The sequence below is a fragment of the Frieseomelitta varia genome, unplaced genomic scaffold, assembly GCF_011392965.1.
Source record: "Frieseomelitta varia isolate USP_RPSP 00005682 unplaced genomic scaffold, Fvar_1.2 scaffold_786, whole genome shotgun sequence".
NCBI classification, from domain to species: domain Eukaryota; kingdom Metazoa; phylum Arthropoda; class Insecta; order Hymenoptera; family Apidae; genus Frieseomelitta; species Frieseomelitta varia.
This window is the reverse complement of record NW_025110574.1, coordinates 206,538-227,317: the sequence shown is the minus strand read 5'-3', so window position 1 is coordinate 227,317 and position 20,780 is coordinate 206,538. Positions and strand designations below refer to the sequence as shown.

Here is a 20,780-nt window from a genome sequence, read left to right as displayed (position 1 = left end):
AAAAAAAAAAAAAGAAGAAGAAAAGAATCGTATACATTGGGATGGTATTTTATGGCAGATAATATTAGTAGGATCCATCCTGATGTATTTATATCCATAGTAAATGTCACGTAACATGACTTTGATGTAACATTTTCTTACAGTTTACAAAGCTGGAACTAATTAGAAATAAGTTAGATGAGTTTAGGAGATTGGCGATAAACATTGTTAACAATGCCTGTCTTGGTGCTTTATTAAAGGCTGGATACACTCCCGATGATTCCAATATAACAATAGAGCAAACTGCGTACGGAAAACTTGGTAATGTGTTTTATGAGGATATTGTTCTCTATCTATCTAGAATTATCTGTTTTCTAATTTTATTTGACGTCGTGACAGGTGAGTTCGGCGCTGTTAAATTTAAAATGCCAGAAGACGGTATTCTCAAAATGAGTTACATCGAGCAGGCACGAAAGAGAGAGAAATGTTACAGGCTGTCTTGGTAAGTCGTTGTTTAAAAGTTTCCATCAATATCTCATCCTTGTTACGAGAGATGAATTTTTCTTTTTTTTCTTTGGCAACGAAGAAATATTTTATTATTCAGCTTTATTCATCTGATCGATTACATGCAAACGAACATGATGCACGTCCTTTTATTAAACACTTATCGAGAGCTCATACAACTCTTGAAGATCTACACGGGATTTTTGCCGGACGACGAATCAATAGACAACGACGTGATTGATCTTCCCTTGAAAGAAAATCGCCCGTCGTCGCATCGTATTCAGGTATAATATTTCTTTTATTGATTGCTTGTAACTGAAAAAGATTGTTTCTTATTTTCTTTTTCTTTTTTGTTTTAGCTACCATATTGGATTGTGGATTTGCTTATTTTACCGTCTTCAGAAATTGTAATGGACCCGTCTGAAAGTGTTTTCCTTTTCGTAATAAAAACTATAGAAATTATGTGGGAGGAGAACTTGTACGCTATTAAACCTCTGCTCTCGGATCCCTTTTTCCATTCTTTCACGAGGTAGACAAAGGGCGAAATAGTTTCTACAAAAGCGATTTCTGAAGTAATTTCTTGAGACTGTAAGATCTTACGTATTGTATGTTTATTCGAGGCCTATGATCAATCATAAAGTGGAAGAACGTATCTGTGGGCATCCGCCGGAAGTCCAGGAAATTTTGAAACAGGATCCGAGCACGCTAGCTTTCAAGACACAGCTGACGGAACTTCTCGAGAGGAACTTGAACGCCGTAAAACGTTACTGTCAACGATTCAACGCGATCAGACAGTTTTATCACGAAGACACGACATTCGACGAGAACATCATCCGGGACAATCGAGACGTTAAATTATTCCGAGAATGGAGCATTCGTTACAAGAAAGAAGTGGATCTGATTCACAAAGTGATCGATTGCCAGCCGTTTGGCCTCTTTTTTATTCAACTAGAACGATTCAAAAGCGCAGCTGAAACTGCCCCTAGAGGGAAATTAGGTGTCATTGAAGCTGTTATGCCTGGGTAAATGTATACAAGGTGGGAGGGTGATTCTACGTCAAAAAATAAGAAAAAAATTTTATAACATTTTTTTATCTGGGGCTCAGTTTTCGAGAAAATCGACTTGAAAGTTTGGTCATCTTTGCGAACAATTTGGCGATTGTCTCCGTCTGAGATAATGTTTAAAAACATTATTTATTTTTGGTTAAAGCAGTACAAAGCGTTCCTACTGATAATTAATTTTTTATTCCTTATTACTTCTCTCTATTGCAATACTACGATACAGTATACTATTACAAGCATTATTGAAAATGTCTTCCTCGTTGCTGCATACACAAGTTTGCTCGACGAATTAATGACATCTGAATGTAAGCTGATGTCGTTTTTTAATTTCTCGAATTCCTCCATAATCTTTTCCTTCAAATGTGTAATATTTGAGACATTGTTTTTATAAACTTGTTCTTTGATATGTCCCCATAAAAAAAAAAAAATCTGGAGACGCGAGGTCTGGAGAACTTGGTGGACAACGTACGAATACGTTTAAGTTAAAAAATTTTTAACCTCCCTGGTGTAACGTGGCGGTGCACTGTCATGTTGAAAAATCATACTCCTTATAGTAGCTAAGGTATATCTTCTAACAACGGCAATTCATTGCGTAGAAAATCAAAGATGAACAAACTTTAAAGTCGATTTTTTCAGGTGAAAAAATGTTATACCAAATTTTTTTCTTATTTTTTGATATAGAATCACTCCCTGCTCGGTTGTACTACGAATTCCAGCCCACCCTTTGTATAAAAAAAAAAAGGAGATGTATTTTTCCTGTCATTGTACAACGCGAGTTCTGATACATAAAGATTTCATTTTATTTAGACTAGGAAAAAGTCGAGTTGACGATTTATTAACGCAAGCGATCGACGCTATCAATTATCTGGAAACAGTCCCAGTGACAACTGAGGAATATGTTGCGTACATAAAGTTTGTAGATCAAGCTCAACAAAATGTAGACGAGATGGAGTCACAGCTGGATTACGTGAAAGAGTTGTACGACACGATGGAAGAATTCGCTTTTCCTATACCGTCGATGGATATGGCAAATTATCTGGTAACAGTTTGACCAACGATCTCGCAAATAGCGTAGTATCGGCGAAACGTATTTTTCTATTCACTGAAACAGGGTATTGGAAGTCATTTTACCAGTTTACGCTTGGTCGTGGAGAATCGATTGGAACAGCGGCCAAAGTTGATAAATAAATTCGACGCTCAACTCCAGAAGGACATCACGGCGCTGAACGAAGGGATATCGGAAATTTACGACGAAATAACGGTACGATGCATAGCCAAGCATATTTCTATCTCATCTCTATTTGATCATCATTTCATTATATGCGATATCGTGTGAACAGCAACCATGGTTATTGGATTATAAAAGCGACGTTGACGCTTGTTTGAACACGTTGAAAGAGCTCGCTAAACGATTAGCAGCGTGTGCTACTAAAGCGGAACAATATCGCGCTCATCAAAGGACATTTAAGGTACCGCCTCGAGTTGTGAAGTTTTCTTTTCCAATTCACCGCGACACGCAACCAGTAATCACAAATGTTTCACTTTCTTCGTTTCGAGAAGCTGGAGCAGACGAGATTCGATATTTTAGATCAGGTAACGAACGAACTGAGGTTACGTATTTTATTATGGGAAAGCTTGACTTCCTGGGAGAACGTTGTCTACGAGTGGTATGCCAGCGATTTCGATACATTGGACGTCGAGCAAATCACCGCGTTTACAATGGGCACCATGAAGAACATAATTCAGTTGGAGAGAGGCCTGCCGCCGAACAATATCTTGCCTGACTTGAAGGAGAGCGTCGAATTGATAAGAAACAAGTTGCCTGTTCTCGGTTACTTGAGAAATCCAGATTTAAAGGACAGACATTGGAAGACGATCGAGACTATATTGAACTATACCTTCGTACCCGAGGAAAAGAAGACTTGGACTCGGATGGAGGAGCTCGGTGCATTTTTAAAACCTACTGAACTGATGGAAGTCGCTGCCGCGGCCAGCTCTGAAGCTAACTTGGAAAACATGTTGAAGAAAGTCATAGACACATGGGAAAATCTCAAATTTGTTATCGTACCGTACAAAGAGGGGAAAGACGTTTTCATAATAGGCACCCTCGAGGAAATTCAGGTCGCAATGGACGAGAGCAACATTAATTTGCAGACTATCAGCGCATCTCGTCACGTTCGGTTCATTCGACCACTGGTCGAAGAGTGGGTCCAAAAATTGGATTTATTTACCGTTACTTTGGTACGAATGTTTCTCTTCAATTGTACCTCTTATAGAATTTTTAATTAACGTTTAATTATTTTTTATTTTTATTTATTTCATTTATTTTGATCTTTTTTATTTTATTTAATATTTATATTTAATATTTCATTTTATTTTTATTTTTACTTATTTAATTTACTTTAATTTTTTTTAATTTTATTTTTACCTATTTAATTTACTGTAATTCTTTTTATTTTATTCAATATTTATATTTAATATTTTATTTTATTTTTATTTTTACTTATTTAATTTACTTTAATTTTTTTTTATTTTATTCAATATTTATATTTAATATTTTATTTTATTATTATATTTTATAATATTTTAATATATTATATTTGCTGTAGGAAGAGTGGCAATATTTGCAGCAGCAATGGTTGTATCTCGAGGCGATATTTTCAGCACCGGATATTCAGCGACAGTTACCAATGGAAGCAAAACTCTTTATCGAGGTCGACAAGTTTTGGAAAGACCTTATGAGACGTACTTACAAGGTTTGCAAAATATTCGACTGATAACACTCGACTCTATTCAACGTCAAATAATTTCTAGGCGCCTTTGGCTATGCACGCGTGTACACAACCAGGGTTATTAGAGCAACTACAAGAGAACAATCGAATGTTGGACGAGGTAATGAAATGTTTGGAGGCGTATCTCGAGACGAAACGAATAGCGTTCCCCAGATTCTTTTTCCTATCCAACGACGAGCTTTTAGAAATTTTGGCTCAGGTACCGATTAAACGAGAGAAATTTACAGTCAAAAGTAACTAACCGAAATTACAAGCTTTATGTTGAAATGCTTACTAAAACACCAACTCTCGCGCCAAACAGACCAAAAATCCACACGCGGTACAGAGACATTTGCAGAAGTGCTTCGATGCAATATGCAGATTGGAATTTGCAATGAAAGAAACCGAAACTGGCGAACTCGTGCTAACGACAGATATCATTGCCATGATTTCACCGGAAGGTGAGAAAGTTCCGCTTGGGAAAGGTTTGAGAGCCAGGGGTAACGTCGAAGATTGGTTAGGTCGAGTCGAAGAGGCTATGTTTTCAACGTTAAGGAGAAGAATGAAAGATGGAATTAAAGACTTGGCTGAGAAAGGACGGAAACAATTTCTGTATATGCATCCTTCTCAGGTTATATGCTTTGTTACTAGTATCTTTTAACCTCTTGCGCTAGTAACTGGTTCACGGACCGTAACGAGTGACCAAACCGTATATACAATAATTCGCCTTCTTTTTGAGTTCATCGGTATATCACTGGATAGAAATTACTAAGTAGTAATAAATTTATTATTTGTTTTGCCTGGATTATATTTCAATATACCTACTGAGAAAATCATTGCAATTTTCGGCCAAATATTCTCGACGTTCCAGCGCAAGAGGTTAAAACAGAACTTTGTTTGAAGTTTCGAAGTATCTTTTACAATAAAATCTTCTTACAAATGAAATTAAAGTAAATAAAATATAGCTAATAAAATCATGTGTTTGTTTTTCCTTACTTTTCCCAGATAGTCCTCGCTGTATGCCAAATATTTTGGACTCGAAATATTCACATTATCCTAGATTCCCCTGAGAATGTGATCGAAAAGATGAAAGCATTTGAACAAAAGTGTTTCGCGGTATTTCAGTATATCTACGCTTTTTCGTACAATTTCTATTAAACATTTTGTTAACTATTAGTTATCATTTTTACTGTACAGGATTTGAATGAACTAGCGATGCTGGTGAGAGAAGAATTGCCAAAATTGATACGTGATGTCATAATCAATTTGATAACAATAGATGTGCATGCCAGAGACATTGTTACAACTTTGGTTGAAAATAGAGTAACTTCAAGGTAACGATTCAAATACAACAATTGTTTTCAATTAAAAAAAAAACCACATGTACAACTGAACAATCTTTCAAAAATTAATTACTTACCTTGTAGTATAAGCTTTGATTGGGTAAAAACGTTACGTTATTATTGGGATGAAGAACTTGATAATTGTCTAACACGTATGAGTAATTCCAAATATCTTTACGGGTACGAGTATCTCGGTGCTCAGAAGAGGCTCGTCATAACACCTCTGACAGATAAATGTTACTTGTGCCTTATGGGAGCTCTTCAGTTAGACTTAGGTGATCAATTAGATTTATTAATGCGAATGTTAAAATAAAAAAAAACGGTATTACGTTTTTGAAAAAAAAGGATTTAAATGAAGCGAATAATATTCAGAAATGTTGTATTAAATAGGTGGTGCTCCTGCGGGACCTGCAGGTACTGGAAAAACGGAGACGACAAAGGATTTAGCCAAAGCGGTCGCTGTTCAATGCGTTGTATTTAATTGTTCAGAAGGGCTTGATTATAGGGTGCGTCAGATATTATCCATCGATTTTTTTCGTTCCTGACAATTGCACGTAAAAAGTCGAAAGAAAAGTTTGTCCGTGGCTATTATAGAATTCTACACCTTGAATTTCAAGGTCAACATTTTTTCTTCTGCATTGTATTTTTCTCGTCACGAAGGAACTTCTCTTTTCAAGGAACCATAGGTTGCAACCTGATAGTTCTTTTTAAAAATGGTAAAAACTTTTCTCAATCATTTAATATTGGGGATTCGTGCATGCTAACAGCGACTTTATGGTTCTAGATGTAGTGGATGTTTATATTTTATTTGATTATTTAGATCACACTGATGCTACTATGATAAATCAAATGTTAGTGAAATATAAAATATGAGTATTAAAATAAACATTCACGTGTCCAGAACCATAAAGTCGCTGTTAGTCCTCAGTGTTAAATTATTAAGTCGCTGTTTTGCCATTTTTCAAAAGGACTGTTAGTTTGCGACCTATGGTTCCTTGGAAAAGTTTTATCTTCGTAATGAATAGGACCTTAGAGTTTAAGGTCAAGATCAACTTTGCAACAAGATCAACTTTACATCAAACCAAGAAGGTGTAGAATTCATCTATGACAGCCACCCTACATTAAATAATTAAAATGAAGAGACTGTGCTTCACAGATGATGGGCAGATTCTTTTCCGGCTTGGCAACTTCCGGTGCCTGGTGCTGTTTCGACGAATTTAACAGGATAGATATCGAAGTACTTTCCGTAATAGCTCAGCAACTAATTACCATCAGGAATGCCAAGATTGCCAGAGCTACTGAGTAAGCTACCATCGTTTTATAACGCTTAACTTCAATCCGTGATGTTTCACCTTTTATCTTTCAGATTCATGTTCGAAGGACGAATGATCAAATTAGTGATGTCTTGCGCAACTTTCATCACTATGAATCCAGGATATGCCGGCCGCACGGTATTACCAGACAATTTAAAGGCGCTGTTTCGACCGATGTCGATGATGGTTCCAGACTATAGTACGTTTTACAAACTTCTGTTGAATTAGAAAATACTTTTAAATGAATGTCTCCCCGCAGAACTTATTGCCGAGGTTACACTATATTCGGAAGGATTCGAGTCGTCCAAACCGTTGTCGCAGAAAATGACGTTAATGTACACACTCTGCAGCGAACAACTTTCCCAACAGGATCATTATGACTTTGGAATGAGGTATTACCTGTATTACTCTTGTTGTATCTTGTTTGGTGTCAACTATTAATCGACGGAGTTGAAATACCTTCTCGTTTTTAAAGGGCTGTGAAAAGCGTATTGGTAATGGCAGGTAGCCTTAAACGAAATAATCCTGACAAACCAGAGGATGTTGTTTTGATCAGAGCCCTGCGCGAGAGCAATATACCAAAGTTTTTACGCGACGACGCTGAATTGTTCGAAGGTATCGTGGGAGATCTCTTTCCAGGCATCGATATTACTGAAGAAGACTATGGTATTTTAAGGGACACAGCTATTGAAGTAATTAACAGTGTTCAATGTATTTTTTTCCAATTGTCTTGACATTTATCTATTATACTCGCTTCTTAGAATATAACGAGTAATATAGTAAGTAATATAACTGACTGATGTAAGTTGTATAATTTTTTATAGATACTGAAAGAAGCCAAATTACAGCCAGAAAGTTGCATCTTAAGGAAAGTGACCCAACTGCACGAATGTTTGCAAGTGAGACACGGAGTGATGTTAGTTGGACCGACTGGTTCAGGAAAAACGACAGTTCTTCAAGTAAGTCTAGTGGCACTTTATTTATTTATTTATTATTTTGTCAAAATATGTATTTTTTGGATAAACACGAAAATTGTATATTTCTTCTTTCAGACTCTCGCAAACACTTACAATCGACTGCGTGAAATGGCTATAGCAGGACCATGTTATCAGTCAGTTCACATGTATGTAATCAATCCGAAGGCAGTTACTATTGGTGAATTGTACGGAAAAGTAGATATAATGACAAACGAATGGCGTGACGGATTGATCGGTTCTACAGTTCGTCACGCATGTTCTGTTAGTAAGATGTTGCCTTGCTTCAAAGAATTTTTATATTTTTACAGAAACTTCTCTCTCACGTCAGTTTTATTTTCATTGTTTAGTTCACCACGGAGGACCATCAATGGATCGTCTGCGACGGACCGGTCGACGCTGTGTGGATAGAAAATATGAACACTGTTTTAGACGACAATAAAATGTTGTGCCTGGCTAACTCCGAAAGAATTAAATTCACCCCTTACATGCGCATGTTATTCGAAGTTATGGATCTTGTTCAAGCGTCGCCCGCTACCGTCAGTCGCTGTGGTTCGAAAAACAACGTTATTCACTTAATTATTCACTTAATTATTCACTTAATTATTTACGTACTCTCCGAGTTTCTATGCATCTATTTAGTTTGTTTGTCACTTTTCAAGGAATGGTGTACGTCGATCCTACGGAGTTAAAGTGGATGCCTTATGTGAAATCGTGGCTGAACACGCTTCCCGATACCGTTAGAAACGAGCATCGGTCACAGATTGCTGAACTTTTTGAGAAATATTTCGAAGACGGGCTAATCTTCTGCAGCAAGAACTGTGTCTCTCCAATCGCACAGGTACACCATTTGCGTAGAAATTGAGTACAATTTCTCCAACATTGTCGTTCAACAGGTTGACATTAGTAAAGCATCTATGACTTGTGCGATATTGGAATATATCTTAAATGAACCAGACGCGATAGAGAAAACTACGGAAAAGGCGCGAATTAGAACATTCTTAGCTCAGTCGTTCGTTTTCGCCTTTCTCTGGTCCATTGGTGGTAACGTCGACGACGCGTCTCGGAGTGTGTTCGAGACTTTCGCGAGGCAGCAATTCGAAGACAACGAAGATGCGTTGTATGATCTTCAGATGTATTCTCTTATCTCTGTATCTCTGGTGTCTACGTTAATTGTACCATTCTATTCTTCTGATCTCCAGTTTGCCACCGACAAATTTATGGGAGCTGTACGTAAACGTTCAAGACCATCGACTGGATTATTGGACAGACATTATGCCGAAATTTGTATACGACAGCGAGATGCCATTTTTCGACATCCTCGTGCCAACCATCGACACTGTACGGTTTGGTTATCTAACGAAGAAGTTACTCGAGATAAATAAACCGGTGTTCCTTACTGGAGATACTGGTTAGCGATTGATTCATCCTTTCAGCAATTTGAGCTCGTGCCTTCGATCGAGGAGAATATATTTTTTAGGAGTCGGCAAATCGGTGATAACGAAGGTTGTTTTAAACAACTTGGAAGACAGTCAACTCTGGGCGCCGATCAATCTAATATTCTCCGCTCAGACAAGCAGCGGCAGGACGCAGGAAATTTTGGAACTTAAATTGGAACGGAGGAAAAGAACCGTGTTGGGGGCACCTATTGGGAAACGGGTGTGCGTGTTTGTCGACGACGTCAATATGCCGAAATTAGACACATACGGGTCCCAACCGCCGATCGAACTTTTGCGGTACTTTATATCACGTTTTACGTTTCAAACCAATGCCGACGCATTTTTTTTTTTAATAGAATTGTTCGCACGTGAATCTGTGCAGACAATTACTAGATTTCCACGGCATGTACGACAAAGAGAAGTTGTTCTGGAAACATGTAGAAGACGTTGTCTTCACTGTGGCGTGCGCTCCACCCGGAGGCGGTAGAAACCCATTAACACCGAGATTCGTGAGGCATTTCGCAATGCTGCTCATCCCACCTCCTACGGAACTCTCGTTGAAGCGAATTTTCAAGTAAACGGCCTTTCATCTCCGCGAATTATATACCTTTATGTTATGTTTACAAAACCGATTCACGACAAAATGCAATTTGCATTTGTAATTTCAGGGCAATTACAAGCGGATTTCTGGAAGATTTTGTGGAATCTGTCAGACAAGTCGGCGACAGAATAGTGAACGCGGCAGTGGATGTTTATCAAAGGATCACGACTGATCTTCTGCCCACGCCAGAGAAAAGTCATTATATCTTTAATCTGCGCGATTTATCGAAATGCGTGCAAGGTATCATGCAAGTTGACGCGTCGGGCATTAAGCAACCTGGCGAAATGTACAGGTATACTCGACGCCTGTGCTGCGATAACTATGACGATTGTTACAAATTTTCTGTAAAAGAAAAACGTTCGTATTCTCGTAGGCTTTTTTACCACGAATCTCTTCGAGTTTTTCACGATCGATTGATCAACGTTCAGGACAAGAGCTACTTTTATAGACTTCTGAACGACATATGTATGAACACGTTCGGCGTGCAAGTGATGCGGCTACCGGACGAGGAGATCATCGAAAAACCACCGGTGCTGTTGTTCGGCGATTTCATGTCCTTCGGGGCAGCGAGAGAGCAACGAATTTACGAGGAACTTACGGACATTTCGAAAGTTAGAAGAACCTTGGAGGTAATCGCTGCTAATGCCAATTTGACCTTTCTGATCTGTATCTTTAATATATAGGAATTTAGTTTTAAAAATCCCTCGAGGGATGTGTATAATCACCTCGTCGTGTGAAATGAAAAATTGCCATTCATTTTTAAAAAACTCCAAATTTCAATAAGAAGCAATAAGAATGTCATTTGGTGGTATGTTTTCTTTGTATTAACTGCTATGTATTTTATAAAAAAAGAAAAGAAAGATTATTCTCCTTGGTAAAGTATAGGAAACAATTCGGAGAATACCAGATGCATTGATTTTGGGAAAATAATCAACTCAACTTTGTAAAAAGTGATGCACAAGGAATATCCAATATAAGAGAATAATCAATCTGTTTTTTTTTTTATAAAATACATAACAGTTTTATCGGTAATAAATAAAATATATAATACTATAATATATAATACTATATACTATAAATATATATATAATAATTATATAAACATTATAAACATTATATAATACTATATACTATAAATTATATATATAATAATTATATAAACATTATAATAATTATATAAATATATAATACTATATACTATATAAAAAAAAACATACCACCAAATGACATTTTTGTTACCTCTTATTGAAATTTGGACCTTTTTTAAAATAAATGGCAATTTTTTATTTTACAAACTTTTGGACTGACTTGTATACGCGTCGAACGCAATTAACGAGTAATCGTATCGCAGGATTACTTAGAAGATTATCAGTTCTCTGTCGGCAAGGACATGAGAATCATATTTTTCATGGACGCCATAGAACACGTTTGCAGGCTTGCGAGGATCCTCCGTTCCGAAAGAGGCAATGGTCTTTTAATCGGTGTCGGTGGAATGGGAAAGCAAAGCTTGACAAGACTGGCGTCTCACTTAAATAGTTACAAGTCTGCATCGACACTAGTCATTTAATTACACAAATTATATCTCCTTCGAGGCAATGAGTCTACTAATCAGTCTGTCAAAACTGTCAAGATGTTATCAGATAGAAGTTACTCGCACGTACGATAAAAACTCGTGGCACGAAGACCTTCGACGATTTTACTTCGAACCGGGCACCGAGGCGAAGCACACGACCTTCTTGTTCACCGATACTCAGATTGTGCTAGAAGAATTTCTAGAAGACATCAATAATACACTTAACACAGGTAGCTTCGATGCTCGCTTTGACATGCGATCATGCTCGAATGACAGGCGTCATCTTTTTTTTCAGGGGAGGTGCCAAATTTATACGAAACAGACGAACTTGAGAAAGTTATCATAGCTACCAGGCCCGCAGCGAAACAAGCAGGTATTCAAGAAGCAAACAGAGACGGAATTTACCAATATTTCATTGGAAGGGTCAGAGATCATCTTCACTTAATGATTTGCATGAGTCCTATAGGCGACACTTTTAGGTCAGTTTTCTTTATACTATCAGTTGATTGTTGTACTCTCTTTATTAAAGGTCTTTATTGTTTTCATAGACATCGTTGCCGTATGTTTCCTTCATTAGTAAACTGCTGCACCATTGATTGGTTCACAAAGTGGCCAAACGATGCCCTTTTGTCAGTAGCGGAAAGTTCGTTGATTACAATCGCTCCGAAGGATTCGACGCAGCTTGCCAGCCTCAGTAATATTTGCGTACTGATTCACGCGGTATCGTTTTGTCATTATAATAATACATCTCATTCGCCACGAAATAACACTCAAGTACACATCGAATTTGAAAGGAAATCGTGTGAAAATTACAGAGCGTAGAAGAGATGACAACCCGATTCTTCGTGGAAATGCGACGAAGGTATTATACCACGCCGAGCAGTTATTTGGAGCTTTTGAAGCTATTTCAAACAACTCTAGAGAAAAAGAGAAAGGAGATAGAGTTATTGAAAAGTAAAATTGCCAATGGGCTTAATGTAAATATCGCATCATCATCTCACGTGTATTTACTATTTGAAAGAATTATGTATAACTTGTTGATAACGAATTTGTTGGACAGAGACTACGAGAAACTAACGAGATGGTCGGCGTGATGAAAGAACAGTTGACAATTCTTGCGCCTAAACTCAAAGCAAGCACCGAGGAGGTGTTGACACTGGTAAAAATCCTTGCGAAGCAACAAGTCGAATGTGACAAAGTGAAGTATGTCGTAACAGCCGAGCAAGCAACAGCAAAAGTAAGGAATGACAAACAATAACTGTAAGAGGTGATTGTTTGTTAAATGATCTATTGTTCATCTAGTGTACAATTTTATCTTCGTCAGGCGAAAGCAGAGGAAATGGCGATTTTAGAAGCTGACGCCAGGGAAGATTTGGAGGCAGTGATGCCAGCTTTATTGGAAGCTCAGAGAGCATTGGAAGCTTTAAATAAAGCTGATATCAACGAGATTCGTGTGTTTCACAAACCACCTCATTTAGTGCGTTTCGTTATGGAAGCGGTGAATTTGCTACTGGGTGAAAAGTGAGCTTTTCACAGGATTTTCTTCAAAGTGAAGAACCTCACACCACTGTCTTACGTTTACGTTTTCAGGACAGATTGGGCGAGTGCCAAGTTAGTCCTGGGCGATATACATTTCCTTAATCGTTTAATGACTTATCCCAAAGACGACATAAGCGACAAACTTTTAGAAAAGTTGCAGGAATACATCGAACATCCAGAATTTCAACCACACTTAGTAGCTAAGCAAAGTAAAGCTTGTAAGTCGCTGTGCATCTGGGTAAGAGCAATGGACGGATATGCTAAAATCTATAGAGTAGTCGAGCCAAAGCGACAAAAGTAAATTGAACAAATGCGAGGATAGGTATTTTCCTCAACGTACGAAAACACAGGGAACTTTAACGACGATTCATTAATAAACAGATTATACAAAGCTGAAGAAGAGTTGCGAGCGATAGAGAAAGTTCTTGCTCTGAAGCAGAAAGAACTCGTCGCGGTGGAGAATAAAATCAAGGAATTGCAACAAGAATACGACGCGGCAGTGAAGAATTTGAACAAATTAGAAGCCGAGATGCAACTGGCAGAAACGAGATTGAACAGATCTGGACGATTGACGTCCGCGTTGGTGGATGAACGAGTTCGATGGGAAGAATTAATGCGCGTATGACAAAAAAAAAAAAGAAAGCTAAATTCAAGAAACACAGATATATAAATGAATTATTATCAATTTCTTTTTCACGTTGCAAACGTATATTCAGGGCTTTGACAAGCAAATTGTCAACTTGACTGGTGATACTTTGATAGCTGCCGGAGCCCTTGCTTATCTGGGTGCTTTCACAAATGAGTACAGAGAGGAATTGATACAAACTTGGTTGTCCAGCTGCAAAAGCCACGATGTTAAAACTACCGAGAACTATAGTCTCATTACAATACTGGTCAGCGCTTATGAAATTCGTCTTTGGAATACATATGGTTTGCCCCGAGATAAAGTCAGCACGGAAAATGCGATCTTTGTGACACAAGCTAGCCGTTGGCCTTTGATGATTGATCCTCAGGAGCAAGTAATTATCCTTAGTATGGTATGTAAAATTAATGGAGTTTTACTAGCAATATTCTACTTCCATTCAAGGCGAACAGATGGATACGTAACATGGAACAAGATAACAATCTAAAAGTGTGCAAACTGACTGATGCAAATTTAATGCGGGTAGTGGAGGCGGCCATAAGGCTTGGGACACCTGTATTAATTCAAGAAGTAGGAGAGGTATTGGATCCAAGTTTGGAGCCCATCTTGCTTAAACAAATTTTTGTCCTAGTAAGTGTAATATGGTTCTATAGTTCATATATTATACTATGTATACTATATATAATATATAGTATTATGTATTAACTTTTAGTATAAGTATTAGTATTATACTAATTTAATACTTATAGTATAATACACATACTATTAATATAGTATAGTTAACATTATACTTAATAAACATACTATTAGTATATATATATATACTAATATATATAGTTCATAGAGTTAAAGTGATACTTGTGAGGCAACAAATAATATCATTCTTTCACAACTATTTAGGGTGGCAGAACATTAATACGATTTGTCGACACAGACGTAGAGTACGATAGTAATTTTAAGTTATACATCACGACAAAAATCTCGAATCCTCATTATTTGCCAGAAGTCTGTATTAAAGTGACGATAGTTAATTTTACTGTGACTATGGGAGGCCTCGAAGAACAATTACTCGCGTATGTACATTAAGATACACATTCAGTTTTAAAATTCTCCGTCTTCAAAATTCATAACTTTGAGCTTTATTTAGAGATGTCGTGCGTCTCGAGAGGCCCGACTTGGAAACGATGAGAAACGATTTAATAATAAAAATCAACATGGACAAAGGTCAATTACAAAGCATCGAGGACAGGATACTGACATTGTTATACGGGGCAGGCGACGATATTTTAGACAACGAAGAGCTGATAGAAACGTTGAACGACAGCAAAGAAACTTCTGCGATCATTGCGACGAGATTAATCGAAAGCGAGGCAACCGAAAGGAAGATATCAATTGCACGCGAGAAATACCAATCTGTCGCGAATCGCGGATCAGTTTTGTATTTCGTAGTTGCGGACCTCGCTCACATAGATCCCATGTACCAATTTTCATTGAAGTACTTCAGTCAGGTAAATAATTACACGACGAACGATTTTATGTTTCCGAGTTTGCAAACATACTTATTTAACGTAATATTCTTTGATATTTTATTAGATATTCGACACGGTAATCGAAACCACCAGAAAAGAAGATAACTTGCAACAACGTTTGCAAACGTTGTTAAGAGAGATAACATTGGCCATCTACACAAATGTTTCACGAGGTCTGTTTGAAAAGCACAAATTGGTATTTAGCGTGATGCTCAATATTGCAATACATATACACGGGGACATCGTGTCACAGGCACAGTGGAATTTTATGCTGCGAGGTCCTACGCAAATTGTCGTGGTAGGTCACGTGCTCCTCGAATTAATCACGACTGATACTTTCCAATTGATTTTACGAATATCTCATATAGGAAGACATACCAAATTATCCAACTCTGACGCCTAAAATGTGGGCCTCGGTCAATTATTTAGCTAACACGTTCAAAAAATTTGAAAATGTCTTGGACGATGCATTGAAAAGGATTCCGTTAGCCCTTGGATATTTTACGGAAGTAATACAATTTTTAAACACTTTTATCTTCTTTTCAATCAAGAATACAGCTTCACGATTTCTTTTTAGGAAATTAATGTACTCCCTACCAATACAGACGCCGCTACCCAAGACTGGGATAGGATATTAACTGACATTGAAAAATTAATGTTGCTGAAAGCACTGAAAGAGGAGAAATTAATTTTTGCAATCACAGCCTACGTGTCGAACAACTTAGGGCCAAAATTCATAGAATCACCTATGGCGACGTTACAACTTTTGTACGTAAGAAGAAGTTGTACAGGGTGGAAAGAAAATAATAGATGAATTCTACACTGATTTGATGGAAATACATATAAAGTAAAATTGACTTTTATTTTGAATTTCAAGGTCAAAAAAATTTTTGTTTTTTGTTTTGTATTGTATTCTATTCATCACGAAAACTTTACCAAAGTCGCAACCTAACAATTCTTTTTAAAAAGTTTCTTAATCATTCAACACTGCAGACGCGTGCGTGCTAACAGCGACTTTATGGTTCTAGACACATGGATATCTATTTTATGTAATTTTCGTATTAGATTTCACTACTATTTGATTTATCATAGTTGTAACATAAGTGCGAGTCTATATAATCAAATAATAAAACCAACTGTTAACATTATTCGAAAATATAAACATTACGTAATGTAGACACCCACGTGTCCATAACCATAAAGTCGCTGTTAGCACGCACACGTCCGCAGTGTTAAACGATTAAGAAACCTTTTTGCCATTTTTCAAGAGAACCTATTAAGTTGCGACCTATAGTTCCTTGGAAAGGTTTCACTTTCATGAGAAAAATACAAGAAAAAAAATTTGACCTTGAAATTCAAAGTCAATTTTGCAGCAGGTTCTAGCATTCATCTATGATAACTACGGACAAACTTTTCTTTCCACTCTGTATATTTCAAGTCGAATTACTTTGAAATTAAATTTTCTATTGAATATTTTTAGGTATGCAGACACATCAAATAAAATACCATTGATATTCATACTTACAACTGGATCGGATCCTTTCAGTGCTTTTCAGAAATTTGCACACGATATGGGTTTTGCCAATAGATACGACTCCATTTCTTTAGGTCAAGGCCAAGGTCCCGTTGCAGAAGGGCATTTACGCACAGGTATCATCGAAGGTAGATGGGTGTTCTTACAGAATTGTCATCTGGCTGTGTCGTGGATGATCATCTTGGAGCAGCTTGTAATAGAAATTGCCGAGGAACCGGAGGGTATCATTCACAATGATTTTCGATTATTTTTGAGCTCGATGCCGAGCGCCGCTTTTCCAGTGTCCGTTCTTCAAAATTCTGTAAAAGTTACGAACGAACCACCAAAAGGGTTAAAAGGCAACATCAAAAGGGCGTTGCATGATTTGGACGAGGAATATTTTGAACATCACCGTAAGAAAGAGTTATCAGTATCAACGACCGAAACGCAAGTTATTCAAATCTAACAAGTTTGAAATTTTTTCCTTCAAGACTTGGGCGAAAGCTGGCGCCGACTTATATTCGGCATTTGCTTTTTCCATGCTATTATTCAGGAACGAAAGAAGTTCGGACCTTTAGGATGGAATATTCTATATGAATTCAACGACAGCGACCGGGAATGCTGTTTGTTAAATTTGAAATTATTTTGTACGCATGATCATATACCTTGGAACGCGTTAATATATACCACAGGTTCATAAATTTTTATTCGAGTCATTTAAATCTTTTTCCTTAAAAAGAGCTAAACACTTTCATTGTATTCATTTTAGGTGAAATTACTTACGGAGGTAGAGTTACAGATAGTTGGGACTTGAGGTGTATGAAAACAATCTTAGCTATTTTCTTTTCTCCTAAATCTTTGGACATCAGTAAATAATTTCAAAATAAATTGTACAATACAAATTACAAATAATTTCAAATTATAAATAATTATAGAATATGTTTATTCGCCATCCGGAAAATATTACTGTCCTGTTTACAATACTCTAGAAGAGTATGAAGATTTTATGGAGACTTTTTCTATAATTGATGACCCAGAAATTTTTGGAATGCATGAAAATGCAAACATTGTTTATCAGGTAATCAGAGTTAGCGAAACGGAATCGGGAGAGACTATATCCTCATAATAACTTGGAATATTTGTAAAAATTATATTAGTTAAAAGAAGCACAATTCGCATTAAATACTATTTTGGAAATACAACCGCAAGAATCTGTCACTGATCAAGATAAATCTAGTTCAGATATAGCATATGAAGTTGCTGATATGATAAAGGATAGAATTCAATTTAAGATAGATATTGCAAAATGTAACAAAGAGCACTTGAAAGTAATTAACAATGCTTACTTCATACTACTGTTGATTATAAAGCAACTATCATTATAAAACTTTTATAGAGAGATTCAATGGGAAGACTTCCATCATTAAGTACTGTCCTCGTTCACGAAGTTGACAGATATAACATACTTCTAAAAAAGATACATACATCAATAGAAAATTTACAGCGTGCCATCAAAGGTTTTGTTGTTATGTCTGAGGAACTAGAAAACATCTTTATGGCATTTGTCAACAACCAGGTTTTGCTATCAATTTTTTTTAACAAAGTATACATAAATTATAAGCTTTTATCAAAAACTATTTCTAATTAATAAAATATTTTTAAGCTATTTTTATAAATTTCTCATAATACTATACTAACATAGGTACCAGAGATGTGGCATAATGTAAATGTCTATCCATCATTGAAGACCTTAGGAAGTTGGATAAGGAACTTAGAACTGAGGATTGACTTCATTGAAGTAAAAAAAATGAAAAACATAAAAAAATAACTAGTTTAGTAAGTATCATGCATTTACAGATTTGGTTAATTGACAAAAAACCTATTTCTTTTTGGATTTCGGGCTTATCCTTTCCACAAGGATTTTTAACTGGCATATTACAAACATGTGCAAGAAAATACAACATTCCTATAGATCATCTAAAATTTGATTTCATTGCCACCAAAGTTGTACTTGATCAAGAAGACATTGAAATAGAGCATAAAAAGGCTGAAAAAGAGGTCTAATCATTATAAATATTTTACAGCACCTAAAACTTACATAACAAAAGAATATCTCCTTTATGCAATTAATGTAATATCTTAGGTAATAGAGGTATATAAAAACTTACAAGTGCCAGAGGATGGAGTTTTAATACATGGGTTATTTATTGATGCTGGAAGATGGGATTTCAAATCCATGTGTTTAGTAGATGCAAATATAGGTAAAGTGTTAATTTTATAAAATACTTAAATAATAATATTGCTGGTGAAAAGCAAATAAATTATCGATTTTAGGAGAAATGCACCCATCTCTTCCAGTTTTACATATACATCCGGTATTAGAATTACCAAAAAATGAGTTAGAAAGATATGTTTGCCCTTTGTACAGAACAGCAGTTCGAGCAGGTGTATTATCTACAACTGGACATAGTACTAATTTTGTTGTTGCAGTTCTACTTCCATCTAAAAAAGAACAATCATACTGGATTTTACAAGGAACAGCTCTTTTGATTGAAATTGTAAATTAAAGTTCGCTATAGCTAATTAATAAGTTACATATAGTAATTAAGAAGAATATATTTATGTTACATACATATTTTACAATACAAAACTTTTGATAAACTGCTTTTAGTAAAGCAAATGTTAGTACACTTGAGTACATAACTTAATTGTAATGCTAATAAAGTAAACTAATATGTATAAGTGAGGATCAGAATAATTCTCTTTGCTTTCTCTTCACAAGATTCTCGTGATAATTGTAATCTTCTTTGTCAATAGTCCACATTAAGGTCATGTAAACTGTGAGTATCAAAGCCAATAATAATCTGTCTAATCTATAAGATATTAAAATCAAGTTATTTATTTGTTTCACACAATTTGAATATTATAACATTAATATTTGAAATGTCCCTTACGTCATATAAGGATATATCCATAAAATAATAAGAAATCCTGTAAAACTTGGATGTCTCATATGCGAGTAGTAACGTAACAGTTCTTTTGACTTCATTAGCATAGGGCTTGGTCTAAATGAGAATTTATAATATACTTGTTTTATTCCAGCTAACTCAGATATATCCATCATCAAACATCCGCTATAAATTATCGACCAAGCCAACACATGAAATGCAGTGAATGTATACCATAAAACATTATTATGAGAAGTATTAATTTTCCATAATGCAACAGATGAAATAGTTTGCCAATTGGTAAACAATAAATGAAGCGTCATAGCACTGGTAACATTATAAATACTTCTTTCTATATAGTCTACATGTAACTTGCAAAATAAATGTTTCACGAAATTACTAGCCATAAGCGAGTGTTGTAACATAAAAATACTCAATAGAGACATGTTTATTATTAGCATCCATATTACTGAATCAGTATCTTCATCTGTAATATAAATATGAATTACAAACGTAACTTGTTATAGATTTCAGTTTTAATAATTTTACTATCACTATTGCTACTATCATTATTTACCTTTTTCTGGTACAGTAATCACTCCTTTGTTTTCATTATGACTTGACAAAAAGTATGTCAAATTACACAAAATATAAAATGTATATGAAAAACAACTGATGCAGACGACTGCACTAACAAATTTTATGAACATTTTTGTAGATAAACAAACATCACTTGAGTCAAAATAATAAATAATTGCGCTACATCGTAATCATTATGAACATAGTGAATGCACACGAACGTAATCCGCCAATAATACTTTAATCGAAATTTGCACTTTTTTTTGCAGACATTAAAAACTATGTATTTAAAGAATTCTTAAATATCATTAAATTCATATGAACTAGATACGAATCTTCGCTCGAACCATCAAAGAGACACCTGGATTTTCTTCTGGCGCGAATTCGTATTATTTCAAAATGTTTGTTGCATTGGTATCCCATTATAATGTGCACGGAATACAATAAATAAATTAAACAACTCTGTTGTTA

General features: G+C 35.9%; 2 protein-coding genes across 2 annotated transcripts in view; one reads left to right on the top strand and one right to left on the bottom strand.

The window, feature by feature from the left end:
• The window catches only part of LOC122535899 (dynein axonemal heavy chain 6), a 22,266-nt gene extending 2,839 nt beyond the window's left edge, over positions 1 to 19,427 (top strand). The window contains exons 8-63 of the mRNA XM_043667792.1: positions 144 to 300; positions 379 to 481; positions 584 to 767; positions 843 to 1,012; positions 1,104 to 1,505; positions 2,352 to 2,583; positions 2,656 to 2,805; positions 2,885 to 3,013; positions 3,105 to 3,785; positions 4,154 to 4,300; positions 4,359 to 4,535; positions 4,638 to 4,946; positions 5,321 to 5,431; positions 5,513 to 5,649; positions 5,743 to 5,933; positions 6,049 to 6,164; positions 6,815 to 6,960; positions 7,025 to 7,170; positions 7,231 to 7,363; positions 7,447 to 7,663; positions 7,796 to 7,930; positions 8,024 to 8,209; positions 8,296 to 8,497; positions 8,608 to 8,786; positions 8,842 to 9,065; positions 9,148 to 9,356; positions 9,426 to 9,681; positions 9,767 to 9,958; positions 10,053 to 10,277; positions 10,359 to 10,614; positions 11,337 to 11,527; positions 11,616 to 11,788; positions 11,854 to 12,037; positions 12,107 to 12,278; positions 12,374 to 12,535; positions 12,619 to 12,795; positions 12,883 to 13,079; positions 13,149 to 13,394; positions 13,479 to 13,716; positions 13,814 to 14,116; positions 14,185 to 14,370; positions 14,641 to 14,813; positions 14,888 to 15,248; positions 15,334 to 15,567; positions 15,638 to 15,778; positions 15,847 to 16,037; positions 16,750 to 17,195; positions 17,274 to 17,474; positions 17,552 to 17,650; positions 17,718 to 17,860; positions 17,940 to 18,110; positions 18,179 to 18,358; positions 18,485 to 18,580; positions 18,640 to 18,840; positions 18,926 to 19,043; positions 19,117 to 19,427. Coding sequence (XP_043523727.1) covers positions 144 to 300; positions 379 to 481; positions 584 to 767; positions 843 to 1,012; positions 1,104 to 1,505; positions 2,352 to 2,583; positions 2,656 to 2,805; positions 2,885 to 3,013; positions 3,105 to 3,785; positions 4,154 to 4,300; positions 4,359 to 4,535; positions 4,638 to 4,946; positions 5,321 to 5,431; positions 5,513 to 5,649; positions 5,743 to 5,933; positions 6,049 to 6,164; positions 6,815 to 6,960; positions 7,025 to 7,170; positions 7,231 to 7,363; positions 7,447 to 7,663; positions 7,796 to 7,930; positions 8,024 to 8,209; positions 8,296 to 8,497; positions 8,608 to 8,786; positions 8,842 to 9,065; positions 9,148 to 9,356; positions 9,426 to 9,681; positions 9,767 to 9,958; positions 10,053 to 10,277; positions 10,359 to 10,614; positions 11,337 to 11,527; positions 11,616 to 11,788; positions 11,854 to 12,037; positions 12,107 to 12,278; positions 12,374 to 12,535; positions 12,619 to 12,795; positions 12,883 to 13,079; positions 13,149 to 13,394; positions 13,479 to 13,716; positions 13,814 to 14,116; positions 14,185 to 14,370; positions 14,641 to 14,813; positions 14,888 to 15,248; positions 15,334 to 15,567; positions 15,638 to 15,778; positions 15,847 to 16,037; positions 16,750 to 17,195; positions 17,274 to 17,474; positions 17,552 to 17,650; positions 17,718 to 17,860; positions 17,940 to 18,110; positions 18,179 to 18,358; positions 18,485 to 18,580; positions 18,640 to 18,840; positions 18,926 to 19,043; positions 19,117 to 19,349 — 11,319 coding nt within the window. The 3' untranslated portion in view covers positions 19,350 to 19,427. The remainder of the gene's footprint in view (positions 1 to 143; positions 301 to 378; positions 482 to 583; positions 768 to 842; positions 1,013 to 1,103; positions 1,506 to 2,351; positions 2,584 to 2,655; positions 2,806 to 2,884; positions 3,014 to 3,104; positions 3,786 to 4,153; positions 4,301 to 4,358; positions 4,536 to 4,637; positions 4,947 to 5,320; positions 5,432 to 5,512; positions 5,650 to 5,742; positions 5,934 to 6,048; positions 6,165 to 6,814; positions 6,961 to 7,024; positions 7,171 to 7,230; positions 7,364 to 7,446; positions 7,664 to 7,795; positions 7,931 to 8,023; positions 8,210 to 8,295; positions 8,498 to 8,607; positions 8,787 to 8,841; positions 9,066 to 9,147; positions 9,357 to 9,425; positions 9,682 to 9,766; positions 9,959 to 10,052; positions 10,278 to 10,358; positions 10,615 to 11,336; positions 11,528 to 11,615; positions 11,789 to 11,853; positions 12,038 to 12,106; positions 12,279 to 12,373; positions 12,536 to 12,618; positions 12,796 to 12,882; positions 13,080 to 13,148; positions 13,395 to 13,478; positions 13,717 to 13,813; positions 14,117 to 14,184; positions 14,371 to 14,640; positions 14,814 to 14,887; positions 15,249 to 15,333; positions 15,568 to 15,637; positions 15,779 to 15,846; positions 16,038 to 16,749; positions 17,196 to 17,273; positions 17,475 to 17,551; positions 17,651 to 17,717; positions 17,861 to 17,939; positions 18,111 to 18,178; positions 18,359 to 18,484; positions 18,581 to 18,639; positions 18,841 to 18,925; positions 19,044 to 19,116) is intronic.
• Positions 18,600 to 20,644, bottom strand: LOC122535897 (nurim homolog). Its single transcript, XM_043667790.1, has 5 exons — positions 20,308 to 20,644; positions 19,737 to 20,217; positions 19,415 to 19,655; positions 18,951 to 19,284; positions 18,600 to 18,829 (listed from the first exon to the last, which is right to left on the bottom strand). Exons 1-3 carry the CDS (start codon positions 20,438 to 20,440, stop codon positions 19,532 to 19,534), a joined length of 738 nt encoding a protein of 245 aa, XP_043523725.1. The 5' UTR covers positions 20,441 to 20,644; the 3' UTR covers positions 18,600 to 18,829; positions 18,951 to 19,284; positions 19,415 to 19,531.
• Between the last annotated feature and the right edge of the window lie 136 nt (positions 20,645 to 20,780).